The following is an 18,425-nucleotide window of genomic DNA, read 5'->3' on the forward strand; positions in this document are numbered from 1 at the left end:
AAACGTTATACGCAAGTTATTGTATCATGGGTCCCATATATGTTATTTTGCCACCTTTATAATTAAATATTCATATCAAGTAGTTAATAGACTCCAAACAAACCATATTGCGTTCTTTGTAATTATAAGCGGCATCCCTCAGATGCGTGGTTACCAAGAACCTAAACTGCGCATGCGCGTTCTGGACCTGGCCTGTGTACGGCTAGTCATTTTGGACAAATTACACAACCGCGATTTACCCAATTAAAGTCTAATTTTTTTATTTTATTTTCTGGCTATCCAGTGAATAAAAACTGCAAACTATAATTGTCAATACAACAGAAAGAGTAATAAGTACTGTGAGGATATTCTCCAGGGAATTGCTGTCTCTTCTCACTGGATCAGGTGTTACAGGTCAATGAAGGCTTTGTGGATTGACTAATCCACTCTTTTCCTGCAAATGCAAATGAGCACTTCATCACCTCGTTTCTCAAGCCTTCGTCTTGTCAATTAAACAATGGCGGTCATACAATGCATTGCCCCCCTCTCTAAATAAATCCAATTAAAGCTGCCACTGCTCACATTTGAGCACAAATAGAAATGACAGCATATTTGTTTTTTCTATTTCTAATCCAAGAAACAAGAACTGCCCCAGTTAATGGCTCCTATTGTCGCGACAAAATGGAGTCGAGGAGCTCATGAGCGAGCAGAGAGCTTATTTCCCGACTGAACGGGAAGCGGCGATGCTATCTAGCCCGGGGTGTCAACGCGCGGCTGTTAAACTCACTTAGCATGGGGGTTCTCAAATTAGGGGGCCCGGACCACCAGGGAGCCGTGAGCGGTCGCTTGGAGGTCCAAAAAATATCAACATAAATTTTTTAGAACTGATTTTTCTTCCAATGCAGTGGTAATATTACAAATATAAAGTTGGATTTTTAAAGGTCACTTGTTCAAATATGACTTAAAGGGTAAGGAGAGCGTCTTCCCCTTACCGTCACGGCCAGCGAGCAGCCTTGAGGTGATGTATCGTCATGGCGCTCGCCAAGACGCCTCAGGCTAGAATATGATGGGATGTTTCCAACAAGGTCACGCATACAGTAGATTTGTGTTTTTCCTTTTAACACCGTCGTTAGCAACTGTTGTTTTATTGAACATTTCCTTTTTTTGGGAGTCAATTAGCAGAGAGTGACAGTCACGTTGGAAAATGATTACGGCGCAGCCTCTCAAGGCCAAATCATTCGATCTTTTTGTGTGCCACACAACACACATCACCTTGTGTGTGTGCCTATCAGCCACATGATGTGTCGGATGGAAGGTTTATTTTTAGCCGGGCGTGTCACGTGACATGCAGAGTGCAGCTGCAGGCGAGCGCGGCAACACGATGCGGCTCCATTTGTAATTTATTGACATTTTTAATTTGTTGGCCTTTTGTTGAATTGTAGCCTATGTTTCAATTTCAAATTTCAATGTCATTTGGATAGCATTTTTTTAATCTGAATTCAAATTTAATTATCTTAGAATTTTCCTTTTAATGGTAATTTGTCATTTTATTTTTTTGCAAGTTTTTGATTTTTTTTTAATATTGGTTAAATTTCATTATTTAAAAAATATCTTATAAATTAAAATACATATTTTTTTATTTGTTCCGATATTAATTGAAATTTTAATGATGATTTAGAATTTAATTTAGAATTTTTTTTTTTTCAAATCACCCCACCCAAAAATTAAATAAAAGTTCCGGGTGAGCAGAGTCATGAACATTTAAAAAATATAAAACAAATACAAAAAAAAAATCCCTGTTTCAAAATTCTAAAAGAATAATCTGAAGAAAGAAAATTGTGCTTCATGCAACGGAGACGTTGACTTAACAGGCGTGTTCTCTTATTTCCTTCCTTGCGCCTTTCATCCGCCCGCCGCTCCAACCAAATAAGTCGGGAGGAGAGAGAGCGAGTGTCATTACGCGTCCATCTCCGCTTGTTACGCCGCCAGTAATGGAGGGGGCCTGGGGGGGGGGGCGAGGCTGGGAGGTATTGTGGGGGGGGGGGGGGGGGTAGGCCATTATGCAAAGCTACCAGTAGTAAATCGGCCTGAGGAGACACCCTCACGCTTTCATGTTCTAATGACACTTACAGCACCAGGCAGGAAATGCCTGACTCCTCGGACGGACGGACTTGGTGGATTATTCTTTTTATGTAATTTTTAACACAAATTTTAAGTTCTCATTTAAAATTTTTGGTAATTTTTTAAATTCTATATATAGATTTTTAAATGTAATTTAGTTGAATTTTTTTTTTCTCATTTTGGAATAAATTATTTTTCGTTCTCAATCAGGCGTAAATTTGTCAGTCAACATAATTTCATGAAGTATAAATGTAATAACATTTTTAAATTCACATAGATTTTATAGTATTATTGAAAGTTTTTTTGGTATTATTTACAAAATCCAGCTTGAATTTTATTTTATTTTTTTTATTTTTAAAATTAATACATCATTATTTTTATTATGAATAATTTATTTATTCATAATTTAAATAACCAATTTAAACTTTTTAATACAAATATTACATTACATTTGCTTATTTTATATTTTAGTTCAAATGTATGATTTTTTTTCCTTCCAGATTTAATGGTGTGGCATTTTTGGAGTGCGGATTATTTCTACTTTTTCTTGACTTCTATTGTGCCTTTTGGCGGCTATCGCAAACATCAGACGTGCCGCTTGCCTGCTTTTGCTTTTGCCTCTGTGGATTATTTGGCTCGGTGGCCCCCCACGTGAAGCCCCTTCCGCACGTCTCGTCCGCCATTTTGCGTAGTAGCGTAAGAGCAGCTGACAGATGGCCGCCCGTCTGGACCTGCCGCGTGTTGACGCTGTGGCATGCTGACTCGGCACGGCAGCGGTGGCGGCGCCGTCATGGCAACGGCGACGTGACCTTCACGGGCGAGCCTCCCCGCTCGGCTCGGACTTTGTGAGTCATCCGCCGCTGCCGCGTTCGCGTCACGCGCTCGCCTGTCAGAAACAAAAACATCAAGTTGGCTGAGGCCAGCGACACGACAACAAATGACTTGCAGACAAACACTTACGGGAGGACGCCAAAACGTCGGGCATCTTCTTTCCTTGGCGGCAGGACAACTTTCATGCTTTCGTGGATTATTCTCTCTACTTGGTTACGATGATTAACCGGCGAGGGAAGAACACATTCAGAGCTGCCGCTTTTAAATATTTTTAGACCGGCCTTGAATTTGGAGTGTGCATGGCTTCAAAAGGAGGTGAGTGACGTGGGTGTCGGGTACAAGTCAATTTTTGATTCAGTGGATGGTTTTTAAAGTTTTCCTTTCTTTTGAATTTTCAGAAATCAGTGGTAAGAAAAGAGTCATTAAAAGTCAATGAAAGCATGACATTTCAGTGGCGTTTTTGACTCAAGTCGTTCCGGTTTTGTACCGATCGGCGGGCGAGTTACCGAAGACGGTCACGGATCAGTTTGCTGGTCGCCGTCAAAAGCACGATCGATCGGGGTACGCCGTTGCCATGTCAACGCGGGGAAGACATCAAAAAGAGGCGATGACTCAAATCCCAGCGGAGCGGACGGCCACTCGGGTCTGTCAAGCCGCTAAGAAGCTTTTCCGTCTGATTCAGCGTCAATTCTAACACGGACATTTGGCTCTCCATTTTGGAGACGATGAAGCATAAAAAGGTGGCGGCCGCACAAAAACAGAAGAAGACCGAGTAGACGGGTAGAGTTCTTGGTCACGTCTCTCCGAGCATTTTGTAATCTGGCATCTGGCCTCCCCGGCAGGTTCCAGATTGAGAAGATTGGTCGCAATGAAATATGGTCGACCTTCCCCACCAACAAGATAAGGGCGACCTATCGCATGACATCTCTTGTTCACGTGTTTCGGGCCTGATGCGCCGTTTGCCCTCTAAGTTTTTGCGCCGCGTTCGAAGGCTGTCGGGAAAACGGAAATTTCACAATTGGAGCTAACGAGGAACAGCGGCCCGTCGAAGCGGTCCACTCGGTGGGCCTGAAATGTTATCAATATATTTCTCAACCACAACCCGTTGAAGCGGGTAAAGAACACTCGCTAAAAGATGCTCACAATTAGCTCCTGATTATGGATTGAGTAGGCATCTGCAGCCCGTTTAGGCAATAAACCAAAATGTTATCTGCTGCTTTAACAATCAGGTGTTACGCCGCCATTTTGACATGACCAGAGATTGGACGGCGGCGGTTTCGCTTAAGCGGTCCAAATGGAATGATTGGCAGGTGGATTCGCGTCACTTGTGTGCATGTGTGTGTGTGTCGCCGCATCCCCCCCCACCCCCACCGCCTTGCATTAGCGAGCGAGCGGCGCGCTATCATCACATCCAATTAGCCGTAATGAACACAAGCGAGGCGACTGAGGGGAGATAATCAAAGTTTTATTAAACGACTGCATCTTCTGTACACGTAAATGCATAATGCAACACTCAACACCCTTCTTACGTGCCTTTTAAAACCTTCAAAAAAAATTTAAAAAATGGTTACAAAGACAAAGAAGAAGCGCGGAGCTTGTTCCCTTTGACGATGCGTTCAAAGCCCCTCCGTTCATTTGGGACACAAAGAGGCTTGTAAACCAAAGACACAAACCTTCAATTCAAATGCCCTGAAATTGTTGATGATTAACCAGATTTTTTTTTTTTTCTAAATGTGCAAAGCGTGATGATGATGGACCCAACGAGACATGGCGGATTGGTCATAAAAAAAGCAGCTACATGTGGAAATCCTTTTTTTTCGTTGTGTTTTTTAAGCGCAATACATTCATGTCCATCTAAATGGTCCTTATATACAAAAAAAATGTACATTAAATATGCATCCGTTGACGACGGTGGGTTGAAGCGGCTTCTACCTGGTCAGCTGACCCACCACCTTCAGCAGAGTTTTGTTCTCCTGCTTCAGCTGCTCGTTCTCGTCTTCAATGTCGTCCAGGTCCTGCCGGGGCAACACAGTCGTGTTTCCAACAGCCCGTTTAGGCGGCAAATCAAAATAGCCGAGCAGGCGACAATCGTGCCCTTGGCAACAATTAATTCTTCATCATTATTATCCTGCCTCACCGTGTAGACAAGCCCACGTGATTTCAAGACGGCTTGCAGCCCATTTAGGCAGTCACCTACAGTATTGTGGCCTCTGATGCTCGACGGTCAATTATTGATCATGTCAAAGCCTAGGCGACATGCCCACACTATTTCAAAAGCTCATTTAGGCAGCCAACATTTATCGGGCCTGAGCCAGCTGGTCAAAATCACTTAGCAGTCGTTTTAATCTGTAGTAGACAAGGTCTTGCTATGTCATTTCCTCCTGCAGCCCGTTTAGGCAGCTAGCAACAGTCTTAAGCCCTGAGCCAACTGCGCTTTGCGCTGCTAACGATCGATTATGGCTGGTACCGATCCTTGGTAGACAGCATTTTAAATCCGCCTGCAGCGTGTAAGGCTGTCATGCACAGTAGTCGGGTCTGAGCCAAGTGCAGCTAACAATTAATTGGAAAGGCAGCCCGTTTGGGCAGTCACCCGCGCATCAGTTGGTGTTGAAGGATCATGCAAATCCCTGGTAGACACCCACACACACACACACACACACACGACTGCAGCCCGTTTAGGCAGGACATGAGAGTTGGAATCGTGTCAATGCTCACCCGGTAGAGCAGGTCCATCTCCTCTTTGAGTTTGTCAATGAGGTCGTCTTTGTCCTGCTGGGCCTTCATCAGCCTGGCTTTCTCCTGCCGCTCGTGGGCCAGCTCCTGGAAAAATTTTTGCAATCAGAACAGCAATTGGTCCAGCACATTGCAGATGAGGGCTCGTCCGTTTCCATGGTAACCGAGAACATAACCGCCATATCGATTTGGATACATAAAAAAGGAAGCGTCGGCTTTGAAGTGTGCACGCGGGTTCAATGGGCCGCTCGTCTGGACAAGTGCGCCCCGACCCGGGCCGGGCCCTTCATCAAAAGACACTCGGACCATCAAGGGAATTTCCTCATCTTCATCATCGTCATCGTCGGACCACGGGCAATTTTAAAAACATTTTTTGCTTTGATTTCAGAACTTTCCCAGAAAATGTTAATACACAGCACCATCATCAACAAATTTCATTTACGTCAAGATTATTAAAGCACATTCCAATTATTGTATTGATTTTTCCCCGTGTACCTGCTCCAGCTCCTCCAGCCTCTTCTCCAGACTTCCAGGCGTGGCGTCTCTGACGTGGCGGTTGTGCCGATGCAGACTGTCGTCGTCGTCCATGCTGCTGCAGCTGCGCGCCACGCACACACACACACACACGTGATACCATGAGCACACCTGCTGCTTGAAAGCCATTTCTTTCATGAAAGGCGCGAATCACAAAGTGCTGAAAGGAACAGGTGTGTGGGGGGGGGGGGGGGGGTGTTCAATGAGGCGAGCGTTATGGCCTTTGTCAAAGCGCTTTGTGCCCAAGCGCCGCTTTGCATATCGGGACGGGCCGAGCGTGCGTCACCGTTTACGCGGCCGCGGCGGAAAAGCAAACCCGAACGGGGGTGGAAGGTTCTTTTTACGACTGGCTTTGTTTGAACGGCCATCCGCCGATTGAGTGCCATCGCCTCAAAAGTCAACAACATGCCTTGCCGGAAACAAAAAAAGGATAATTACAGCGACTAAAATCAAAATCAAACGGAATGTTTTTGCTTCAATTGCACGCCTCGGCCACCAGGGGGCAGTAGAATACATGTCTGACTGCTATACATGAAGTTACTCTTCAGGAAGCCTCAGTCATTCTTCACAGAGGATAAAGAATATATGTCTGGGGTTTGTTTGTATTCTCTGTCTGTACAACAGCGAGCGACCGTCTCTATTCCTTAGCCTGTCTATGGCGTTTTGCATTGTTCGCAATAATCTAAACATATATAACTATTTATCCACATAGACTACTTGCAATTGTCACGCCCGCTGGCTGATGTCGTAAATACATCCGTGTATATTTTGGGATTGTTGATGTCTGCGCCCTCGCGAGTCTCGCGTGCCGCAACTGTCCACTTTGTCGCTGTCGCTTCATCAAATGTCAAAGCGATCTGGACTCCAGTGAACTGGCGCATTTGTGCGACCCGAACCTTTCCAAGCACATCAATTGCTCCCGGCGCTCCCTGCGAGAGGGTTGGTGGCGGGAGGGGGGGGTCAAGGGGGGGTCCAGATGGCGCCATGTCAACTGGCAACAAAGCGGACATCGGGTGAAAAAAAAAAAAAAAAAAAATCAACCGAGGGGAAAAGGATTCAAACGATTGAAGAGAAAAAAAAAAAAAAATTGCATCAGGATGTTCCGTTTTTCTATTCTTACCTTTTGGTGCGGCTATTCGCTGATCTTCCCTGAAATAGAAACAAAAAATAAAACACATGAGTTGCGCACGAAAGCAAATAACGTCCGAGCGGTTCAGAATAAAAATCAGAGAATTGTTTTTTTTTTTAAAATAAGAGACAAATGTGTGCGCAATCTCAAAGTGGCACAGATGACTTCTTGATGTGCCTCCGTGCGCACCGGCGAGGCCGTTCGGCTTGCCGGCGCACTGGAGCGTCGCGCGAAGCACCGTTTAACGCTGATCGATGAAGCGTCGTGCTTGGCGGCCGGTTAAATATGAGCTTCTCTCGCCGTCCAAACGGTCACTCAACGCCGTGACGGGAAATGGCCCAGAAATTCACGAGGAGGCCTTTATGCGCTCAACGTCTGATGTTTGGCTCGCTGCGGCGTCACGTTGGGGATTTTGCTGACCTTTCGGCGGCTTTTTACAAACGAAATCGAGACGTCGACATTCCTTTTTTAAATTTTTTTTTTAAAAACGCTCTTTGCGCTTCTTCAGCACGGGAACGCCGCGTAAGACGGCGGCGGGCCGCCTGCTCGGCCACATCTGCTCCGAGTTAGGGCTTTCTCGAGACTACAATAGCGGGACTGACAGGCTGGCGATGCCTTAAGACGGACGTGCAAAGCGCACAGATCCATCACAAAGTAAATCGTTGAGACTTTCGACAGCTTCTTTCAAGTTTCCACAAAAGAGACGCGGTTTCTGGTTGCAAGTCCTTCGGAAATCTGGAACAGTTTTTGGCACAACCACAACCCCCCCCCCCAAAAAAATGCGCTTGTATTGTCTGAAAAATAAAAGCAGGCTACGTTTGCATGCCGCTAATGTGTGAGACGGTGCTGCTCCTTGCCATCGATGCGAAGCTAAAAAAAAAAAATAAAAAATTGTGAATAAAGTTGTTGGCCGGAACGGTACAGAGATCGCGGCCGGAGGCCAAGGGACTGACCGGCAAAAAAGGGTCAAGTGCCCGTCAGCTAACGTCGTTTGGGTTTGCCTCACTTCAAAACGACGTCCGTCCGTCAAACGGCATTTTGCTCGCAAATGATCCGGCGCCGTCTCACCGTCGCAAGTCCCGAAACCGGGTCGGCCGTCATGGCCTCGTTCTGGAAGGTGTTGGCCAGGACCAGCTGCTCCTCCTCCTCTTCCCGACCGTCTTTTTCCGCGCCGTCGTCGTCGTCGAGTTCATCCAAGCTCTGACGGAAGAAGAATGGCGAGAAAAAAAGTGAGATGATCGCAGATCGGCGGCGGGCCGCGATAACCTCACGCTTTACGTTTCTAATCCTCTCAAGGGAGGAGAAGCGAGAAGCTGCAGGAGCTCCGTCCACTCCCGCGACCTTTCACCCCTCAAATTGAAATCGTGGGATGCCATCCTCCCCATCGACAAGATGGTGGCTGTCCCAAATTCAAATCAAGGCTTCCGCTTTCACGCGGCGGGCGGGAGAAAAGATGACCCCTCGCTCAACAGGCGGCTAAAAATAGCGCGTCGGGAATGAAGTCATTTACGAGGCCTTTCCTGCCAAACGCGTTATCACTTTTCCTCGGGGACGTCTCCGAGCGCCTTCTCGCGCTCTCGCAGCCTTCGGGCCTTCGCTTCTTCTTCCGCGGACGTAACTTGAGCCGCTCGGCGCTTGATTTGCATCGCAATCGCGAGTCTCCAAGTTGACTTTGGACGGCGCGGCCGCTCCAAAACGGGTCGCGACCATATAAGGGAGCTTTCGGCCAATCACGTGCGGCGCCGAGCCAAAGAAGAAGAACGATGGAGTTGAGCTGAAAAGGGAGCCGGGCACCCAAAGTGCGCATGGACGACGACTTTTAGCGATGACAGCGAGCGACGTGATCCAATCCAGAGACCTCGCGGCTTCCTGTTTACGAGAAGAGTCGCGCATTCAAAGGCCTCGGCAGAATGTTGACGTTCAGGCATCCTGGATGGATTTTCTTTTTTTTTTTGGGGTGGGGGGGCGTTCAACAAAGTACGTGCAGATAAACCACATGTTGGTTTGTCCCAAAATAAAAATGGCGTACTTTGGAATGTTTGCCGCGATGGCAAGCGTCACAGTGCAATTTGCACCACATTTTGTCATCCGAAAAAAAAAAAAAAAAATGTGACGATGTTGCGATGTTCGTCACGCGACGCCGATGTTTGTCGTGGCAGAAACGTCCCAAGTGGTCCGACAACTATTTTAAGCCTCGCCGCCAACGCATTTATCGAGCACCAGCACATCTGCTTCCAATAAGTGCAAAGCTTTTCTTACGTAAGCGTCTCGATTTGGTTTTGGGCCGCAGGAATCAATCGGCCTGCCGGTTCGTTTCTCGGCGGCGAGTTGGAACGTTCGCGTTTGATCCGTTTCGGATGTGACCTTGCGGCAATTCCGAGTCGCCGGCCTTCACGTCCGCGTCGGCCCATTTACGGTTTCACGTTTTAGTTTTGGGGCGGCAAACCAGACCAGGTATGGAACTGAGATCGGCTTGGAAGGAAGTCTTCTGCGTTTTGTCTGACCTCGCACGTCTTCCTTCCTGTTCGGACGGGTTTTTTTTTTTTCCCTGCACACAGCCCGAAGTCGTCAGCCGCCGGGCGCAGGCAAGCGGCTCCTCTCAAACATTTTTGACTCGGATGAGAAGCCGCTGAACCGGTTTGCTTTCGGGGCGAGGAAGGATTTGAAGAGCCGCGGAATGTCGCGCAAACGAAACGAGATGACAAAAGCGGCTCGCCTTTTCCGACGCGCTCATGACCCTTCAACCCTTGACCTCAAGAACACCAAATGCCAACTCCAACCTGAGCAGTTTCCAGCGGCCTCGGAATGTTTGCGTCACCTCACACGGATGTCAAACATGTTGAACTTGTCGTGTCGCTGACCGCGCGTCTCTTCGGCCACAAACGTTGCACAAGGTTGCGGTTGGGCCTCGAGCGAGGGAGCGAAGAGCGTTTGCCCCAAAAAAGGGGGCAAGATAATGAGCGTCTCAGAATTGACCATTTTCATTGAAAAAAAAAAAAAAAAAAGATTTGATTCCCAAAAGCACCTCTGAACTTTTCTGCTGCAAAGCGCCGAGCAACTTGAGTTTTAGAAAAAAAAAAAAGAAAAATAAAGTAGCAGAGTATTATGCTTCAACACAATAAACCATGAAAATGTAATTAATTATTCGACATAATGCAGTCGTCACATCTTTTTGCCATGTGCGTCTTTTTAATTGCATTTTACGAGCAGTAAACTCCTGAACAGAGCTGGCACCAAAAAAAAAAAAGAAAAAAGAAAAGAAAAGCAAAGATCCTTTTCAAAGGCCACTGGCCTGCCCAAGTGGAATTCTTCAACCTAATTAAGGAGATAATGGCTTGGCTGGAAAAAAAAATAAATAAATAAATAATTGTTCCCGGCAGTTCGCTATTCAATTATTTTGGCATTTGGATCTCTTTGGCGACTAAAAAATAAAAAAGAAAAGAAAGAAAAAAAAAAGCAGAGATTAGGTGGCCTTGCTGGAAATAAATTGTCTTCTTTTATGTTCTTAGCTCTGGATTATGATTATGGGATGTACGCCAAGTGGAAGATCGGTTCAAAATATCCACTAAATGAGTGGCTCCCTCTAGTGGTAAGCGAAAGAATCGTTCAATTAAATGTTGTGGTGTTCCCGTGGTTTTAACTGCAGTCTAGTCCGCAAGCACCTCATTCGACCTGAAACGCAACATCGGGAATGTTTAGCGTCGCGTTGACAACTCGCACACGTCGGGCGGCAGGAACAAGTCGTGGCGAGCGAACATGCAGCGAAAACGCGGAAGCTGTCCGACCGGTAGTCCCACTACTTTTTTTTTTTTAAACGCAGTTACACCGTTTCTGATCGGACACATTTGGACGTATCAGCTGTTCAGTCCAAATACATTAAAACGGGAAAATGTGCATTTAAATAAAATAGTAAAAATCACACACAATATGAAGCAATGCCAAAAAAAAAAGGAATGCATTTTTCCACCCTGAAAAAAATTTCAAGCGTGGATCCCATTGGGAGGGAAAATATACGACGTCAGGGAATGCGCCAGTGAGCATTTGTCATCTGTGAATGGAGTGAGAAGGAAGAAGAGGCTCAGTGGAGGGAAAGGAAATCCTCGTGCGAAGGAGGCCGCTCGGCTCGGCGGTGATCCGAATTTCTATAAGCGAGGAATTCCGACACCCTCATCAGCGGGATTCATTTTGGCCGGCACCGCCGGGAACACCACAGAAGAAGAACAAGTGGACGTCAACTGCCCGCAACAAAAGTGAGCACACCCCCACGTGAAAATGTGAGCAAAATGTTTCCACGCAAGCGGTCGAACGGAAAGCAGGTTCATTCGCGAATGACAAACGGTGAATATTCGCCGTGCAGTGTTCTGAAAAAAAAAAAAAATAAATAAAATCACCAAATGATCACATTAAGATGGAAATGAAGAAACACGGCGAGACAAAACGAGCACAGATGTCACCAATGGCCTCCTTCGAGCGCTTCATTTCATTTCCTGCGCGTCTGCTCCACTCCAGCGCTAACAAACAATTAGCTCACATTAGCCCAAATGTGAAGTAAGCGCTTTGATTTGGTGCCCGGAAATTGAATAAGTGCTGGTTAACGCTGCGCCCGTTTCAAACAAACTAATTAGCCTCAGTGTCGCTGCGACGTTTTAATAAAAAGGCGATTAACTGGAGAACCCGTGCAGAGGGAAATAAAAAAATAATTTTTTTTTTAAAAAAGCATCAAACGGCAGCGTTGGATTCACTTTGGCCGTCCCGGAGACGCACGTTGACCTTCGGCCGAGTCGATCATTCACAAACAAACGGCTCGTCTGTTCCACAACCAACACATTTTCCACACTTTGTTTTAACCACAAGAAGAAATCATTCATATGAATAATAAAGCATGAATAATTTGCGGGAAAAAAAACGTGGGGGATTCCGGTACAACTGCGGTTAATCTTCTCTGATCAGTCACGTTTTGTTGTCTGCCGACTTGTCCTTCCAACTCCCGACATTCCTTGAGCTTTCCACTTCCTGTTGACGCGTAAATGCCGACTCAGCGGCCTTCCCCAGAAACGCAAGTGACGGAATCTCGTCAGATCACGAACATCGTCGGCCTCCCCCGGTTGCACAAACGCGACGTGAGACGTTCACACGCGCCGGAACTCCGTTTCCTTCCCCCCCCCCCTCGTGTCTTCTTCTCCGGGCCACGACGGGAATGTTGTGACTCAGCCGCTAATCGCTGCCAAAGTGTGGCAGGCAGAACAATAGGTCACATTCCCCTTCGGAGCCGGCGCGTTGGAGATCCCGTAAAACATGTTTGATGCACGTTGCAGTTCGCAAGACGCCGGCAGGGTGAGGCCGACGAGCGGGCTAAATTCTTTTTCACAAATACGACAAACTTCGGGAACATTTACGGCTCACGTCAGCGACAAATCATTTTGCCTCGACTTTGATGAAAATTGAATCACTTTATTTATTTATTTTTTTTTCAATTTTATCCGATGAGTCGGCACAGGGACTAGTTTGTAATGATCTATTTTTAGAATGCTAAAATTGAGGTTGCAAGGGTCGTAAAATGACCAACATGGCTTTCCCACCAAAGATTTGACATCTCATTTGCAAAGCGAGTCATCGGTTGAAACAATCGGAACCTGAAGAAGCAGCCCCGAAGGTGAGAGAGTCAAGAACGTTTGTTATTCATGACAACGCCGACTCCGGAATAATAATTAGACAGCGGGCAGAAATCTTTGACGCCGGCGACCCCCCCCTCGGCTGCTTATCTGCCTGGACACCAATCACAAATAAAAGGTTGGGATTGAGAGATTGAGCGAGCGAGCGAGCGAGCGAGAGTTTTGTTCTGTAATGGACATCCTTGGAAGAAGCCCAAGCACTCATCAGGCTGTGTGGGAGGGAGACAAAGCCGACGGAAAGAAGGAATGTGCACTCAGGCAGCAGCGGAAAGGCCAAAGCCCGGCTTAAGAAGACAATCCTTAATTGTAACGCGCGCTGGAACCGCCGAGGCCGCTCTCAAAACAACATTTTTGAAAAAAAAAAAAAAAAAATGGAAGTAATTGAAAGGCAACGTACGTTTAGTTCTCACTCGGGTGTCAAATTCGGTCCAATCCCGTTTTGTAGTCATTGGTAATATCGTATCTTAATTGGAGTGTATCGGATCGCACTGAATCGTAATCGCCGCGTATCATATCATCGTTTTATTGAATCGGAATTTGTATGATTGGCGTCGCATCGTGTTGCGAACGTATCGGATCATAATTGGTGAACATCGGAACATCTTAGGGTAGCGTTAAAGTCAAGTCGCGGATTCGGAATTGGAGCCAATTGGAGTAGCTTTGTAGGCGGGGTCATGAGATGACAGCTGACGAAGAGCGCACTTGACAAAGTCAACGTAGGAATCCCGTCGCAGCCGAGCGCCGCCTGTCACATCGCCGTACGAGCGGATGATTGCGCCGTCTGTGCTCCCCCCCCCCCGCCCCCCCCCCCCCTCGCTTCCAGTTGAGGGCTTTTTATCGGTTCTTTGAAGCATCACCGGGGGAAGCTTTGCATGTAAATGAGGCTGCTGGGCTGCCGGGCCAGATTAAGGCGAGCTGGCACCGTCGTCGTCACCACTGCAACGCCGCCGTCGCCACGCTCACTCCACGGCTAAACGACGCTCGGATGAGTCGTGTTCCTGTGCAGGTTGAAGATCTAATCCAGTGCCGCCTTCACACTTGGTGGGAGGCGACTTAAGAAAAGCGCAGTGCCAAGTGTCTCCACTAGAGGCACTGTCACGATATAAATACAAATTCATATTTGGAGGGTATTTTATTTTATTTTGATTTTTTTGCATATACTTTTTTTAAATGATGATTCCGGTATATTTATCTTTTTGTATTTTTCTTTTTTTAATAATGCTTAAGTTTTATTGGCTCTTTTATGTTATGGGAGCAGTTAGCTTTTTGAATATTTTATTTGTGTTGATAGTGCCGTTTTTGTCGGCAATTATATTATGATGATGACGACGGCAACGGTGCAGAGACGTGCTCGTAAAAGTTGTGTCCACGCAACGGCACGGCCACGGCAACAAGGCTGTCTCAGTGTTGTTAGTCTGACTGACTGAACAGCAACAGAGCTATTGTGTGTGCGTCACGCACACATCGGCTTACATCATCGTGCAGCTCAAAGCAACTTCACCCGACAGACACACACATTTACGCAAAGGCTCTCATTTCACACGGAATGGACAGCTCCAAATTAAGTGTTCTTTGAAGTTTCTTTTTTTTTTTTTTTTTTTTAAATAATTAGTTTCAGCTTCGGCTTAATTTTGAAACTGAACTCTTGTCAGCCAAATACACACAACTCCAAATTTTGCGTCATTTTTATTTCTATATAAGCGCGGCGATCTCACGACACTTCGATCCATCAGAGATGTAAAAAGTTTAATGGAAGAAAAAAAAAAAAAGCGTGGAATGTCAACGTAATTCCACTTGCTAAGAGCGAGCGGCTCCCGAAGGCCTCATGATTCTGAGCCGCTTGATTGGAACTGACTGGCAAAACCAGGAATGTCCCAGAAGCCTTCCGGCTTCACACACACACACACAAAATGGCGTCCATGAGCAATCTGCAACATGGATGTTTTAAGCCATATGAACTGTTCAACATGCTCACAAGGCGTTGACGGCAACACGCCCTTCCATGCGCTAATTAACACATTCTTGGGTCTCACTTTGAAAGCACACACACGGCAAGGAAACGATTTAAGTTTTTTTTTTGTTTGTTTTGTTTTGTTTTTTTACAAGGTGAAGGTGGTTATCACACACCAAGTCAACTGGATGACTTTCACTTCCAGGTGTCATGATTACATAAGGTACATGATAAGGAGTCAAGTGATAAACAGGCCGGCGGGCTGAAGCGATATGTCTCATCCGACTTCATTGAACAGACGCAACCTCACAAGACTTTCCACGTTATTGTCATGACATGGCACGAACACGACAAAGCCGGAGTGCAAACGTCGCTGCATTTTGTCGAGCGCACAAGCTGTGCGCGGGGCCGCGGCGTTAATGACTTTTATTTTTGTTGAAATATATTTTGGTGCTTTTTGTATTTTTTTACTCATTTGATATTTTTTATTTGCAGTGTTTTTTGGATGCCTTATTTTTATATTGAATTATTGTCTATTTTTTTGGGTCGTTATTTTTATTTAATATTTATTTTCTTAATTACAGTACTTAGTTTGTGACGTTCTACTAATATTATGTTTACTTGTCGCACTTATTAAATAGTTTTTATGTATTTTTTAAATGTAATTATGGTAAATTTAGTATTATTTCTCTTCAATTTACTTTTGTAATATATCCTGTATTTTTCTGTATTTACTTTATGCATATTTATTTTTTTGTTGATTTTGTCCATTTGCTTGTAATTGCCTGAAAACAAGGTCTACGGCCGATGACTACAGCGCCGCCTGCTGGTTCGGAATGCACTCGTCAGGTAAACGCACACGCGTGTGCTCATGACGACATATACTGTACTTGCTTTCTGGCTCAGTTGGTGTGAAACGAAATGTTTTGCGAGGGATGAAAGCAAGCGTGAAAAATATGCCTGTGACATATCCGAGATGTCAACAAAGTCTCCAACCAGTTGATCCTCACTCAACTCTCTGCCTGCCCCCTTTTCTCCCTCCTCGGCCAACATCTGCAGGCTGCTTTCATTCCTCCGAAACAACGGCGGCAGATTAGAGCGGACACATGTATGGGAGGAATTTGGAGGGGGAAAACAACAGCCCCTCCTGGCCACAATTATTTATGGAGCCACAACACAAACGCTGGCGAGAAACTCGTCTACGCTAGCGAGCACTCATAAACACTCCCGAAAAAGTGAAACGATACGCTAAACCAAAAAGTGCGCCACAAATGTTGTTGTAAAAAAAATAAAATAACATATTTAGCTTAAAATGTAAAGAACTATTTATAAATGTCTGAATATTAGTATAAATCCACAATAAATTATAAACGCTTAAAAACACTAGTTAATAAAATAGCTAAATTGGGTACAAAAATTGGAACTGATGCTGCATTCGAATATTCCGGATATTCCGACTTCCAACTAGGAAAAGTGCAGTTGAACGTCCCGATGAACGGGTGAAATTAATGAAATGCTTTGAAGATCAGATATTTCTTTAAATAAATTAAGGGAATTATGAAAAAGGGTTTGATGGAGGTCAAAAGATGGAATCAGCCATCTTTGTTGTTTATATTTGCCTCAAATGCTTCAAGGTGGGAACAGGGACAATCCGAGTGGGATAAATCCGACTTTTCACCTTCCTCGAATGCAAACTGAGGGCCCCGACCCAAAATTGGTTCCCATATTGTCACCTGGGGTTCCCAAACAGAGGGTGGGTGAGCCAAAATGGCTCCATGGATGACAAGTGGATTTCACAAACGTGTGCCAGGACCAAAAGTGGATCCCAAATCAGAAGTGAGGGGCAGAGGAACCATTTTGGCACTTTGGAAACCTCAAGAGCGGGCAGGTGTGTGTAGCCATTTGACGCCAAAATGTCGGCTCAACTCACCTCATTGGACGGCATGCTGACTACACCTGTTGACCTCCTCTTCTCCCTCAGCTTCCGCTTCTCAATCTGGCCTTTGCCCTTCCTGGCGCTCGGCCCGCTGCTCTTCTTCTCTTTGCTTTTACCGGGCGACGGGCTCTCCCCGTCTCGCTCGCCAACGTCCGACGTGCAACACTCCGTCAGGTGCTGCGGTTCGTCGGTCGGGCGGCAGTTCCCAGAGGAGCCGCCGCTGCTACTGCCGGCGCCGGTCCCGGTCTCGGTCCCGGAGGCGGCAGCGATGTCCCCGAGCATTTTGGCTCTCATCTTCTCCCGCTTGGCCTTCCACTCCTCCAGGAAGTCGGTGGTGGCGCTCGACTTGAAGCCGCCGGTGGCCATGCTAGTTTTTACTGTCTCGTCCTCGTCACTTTCAACAGGTTTTGACAACTTTCTCCTCTACTAAAGACGCCGCATTCCTCGAGTCAGTGCCCCGGGAGCTGGTGGCATGCACAACGAGAAGAAAGATTACAAAAAAGAAAAAGAAAAAGGCTCCTTTTGCGGCGAGCGTCGTTTTTTTTTTTTTTGCAAACGCATTAAAAAGTTGTGAAAGTGAACTTTTTGCAAACATTAAAACGACAACGTTTGGCGACATGGTGCGTTTGAGGTTCGGTGGCTACTCACCTGCGTCAGGTCGTTGGCTTCCTCAAACACGAACTCGAATTCGCACACCGGAGTTTGCGACCAGGTGTGCCCGACGCCTACTCGCCTGACTGCGGTGACTGGCGCTGTGCGAACCGCTGCAGCTCCCTCTGCCCTCCCGAGCTGGGGCCGAGTCCGGAAATGACCGAAGATTTCCGAGTAGAGCCGAAGTTTTCTTGGGTAAACAACAGCGCCAGACTCGCTCGTATGTGACATTTATGACCTAATAAAACGGTGGGAAAAATGACAATCATGTTTTATATGAATGTAATAAATAAAGTACTTGAATGTTTGTTGTACTTGTTGCAAAGATGCTAAAATTAGCTACATCATTGCAACGCGATGTCAATTATGATCAGTATTAAATAAGATGTGACAGGAATGTTTGAGTCAAATGGGCCGAGTCACAACAAAGGCAGCGCTCCCACTCTTGCTCGTTAGCACCCAGTTAATAGTTTTGTTTTAAGTGACTCATGATTCTCAGCAGTACTGCGTGTTTTTAAAGACCAAAGTGTGCCTTAATCATGCCCTGGAATGCCTTGTGTAAAATATTTAAGGAATGTTGACGGAGGCGAGCATGCTAAACAGCTAGCGCCCATGAAACGCAAGATGGTGTGAATTGACTCGATGGACTATTTTAAAATGATTGGCTGATTTTTTAAAAATTTATTTTAGGTAGGATTTGTCAAACTTTACTCCTGCTAGCTGTAGCCACATTTTTGTGGGTAACTTTGGCAAATTCATATATAATCACATGATGAAATGTCGCCCTCTTGTGGGTAACATGGAGTATTGCATTGGGAATTACTTGGCCTGTGCAATACAAAAAACGTTCTATAAAAACTCATGTCCGTTAAACTTTTCTGAATGGTT

General features: G+C 45.9%; 1 protein-coding gene across 1 annotated transcript; it reads right to left on the minus strand.

Annotated features, from left to right (window-relative positions):
* Window positions 1-4,375: 4,375 nt before the first annotated feature.
* pawr (PRKC, apoptosis, WT1, regulator) lies at window positions 4,376-17,714 on the minus strand. Its single transcript, XM_088288979.1, has 7 exons — window positions 17,535-17,714; window positions 16,881-17,350; window positions 8,396-8,527; window positions 7,319-7,347; window positions 6,160-6,262; window positions 5,647-5,751; window positions 4,376-4,946 (listed from the first exon to the last, which is right to left on the minus strand). Exons 2-7 carry the CDS (start codon window positions 17,250-17,252, stop codon window positions 4,860-4,862), a joined length of 828 nt encoding a protein of 275 aa, XP_088145105.1. The 5' UTR covers window positions 17,253-17,350; window positions 17,535-17,714; the 3' UTR covers window positions 4,376-4,859.
* Between the last annotated feature and the right edge of the window lie 711 nt (window positions 17,715-18,425).

The sequence above is a fragment of the Idiotropiscis lumnitzeri genome, chromosome 2, assembly GCF_059441095.1.
Source record: "Idiotropiscis lumnitzeri isolate Australia: NSW breed Sydney's pygmy pipehorse chromosome 2, RoL_Ilum_1.0, whole genome shotgun sequence".
NCBI classification, from domain to species: domain Eukaryota; kingdom Metazoa; phylum Chordata; class Actinopteri; order Syngnathiformes; family Syngnathidae; genus Idiotropiscis; species Idiotropiscis lumnitzeri.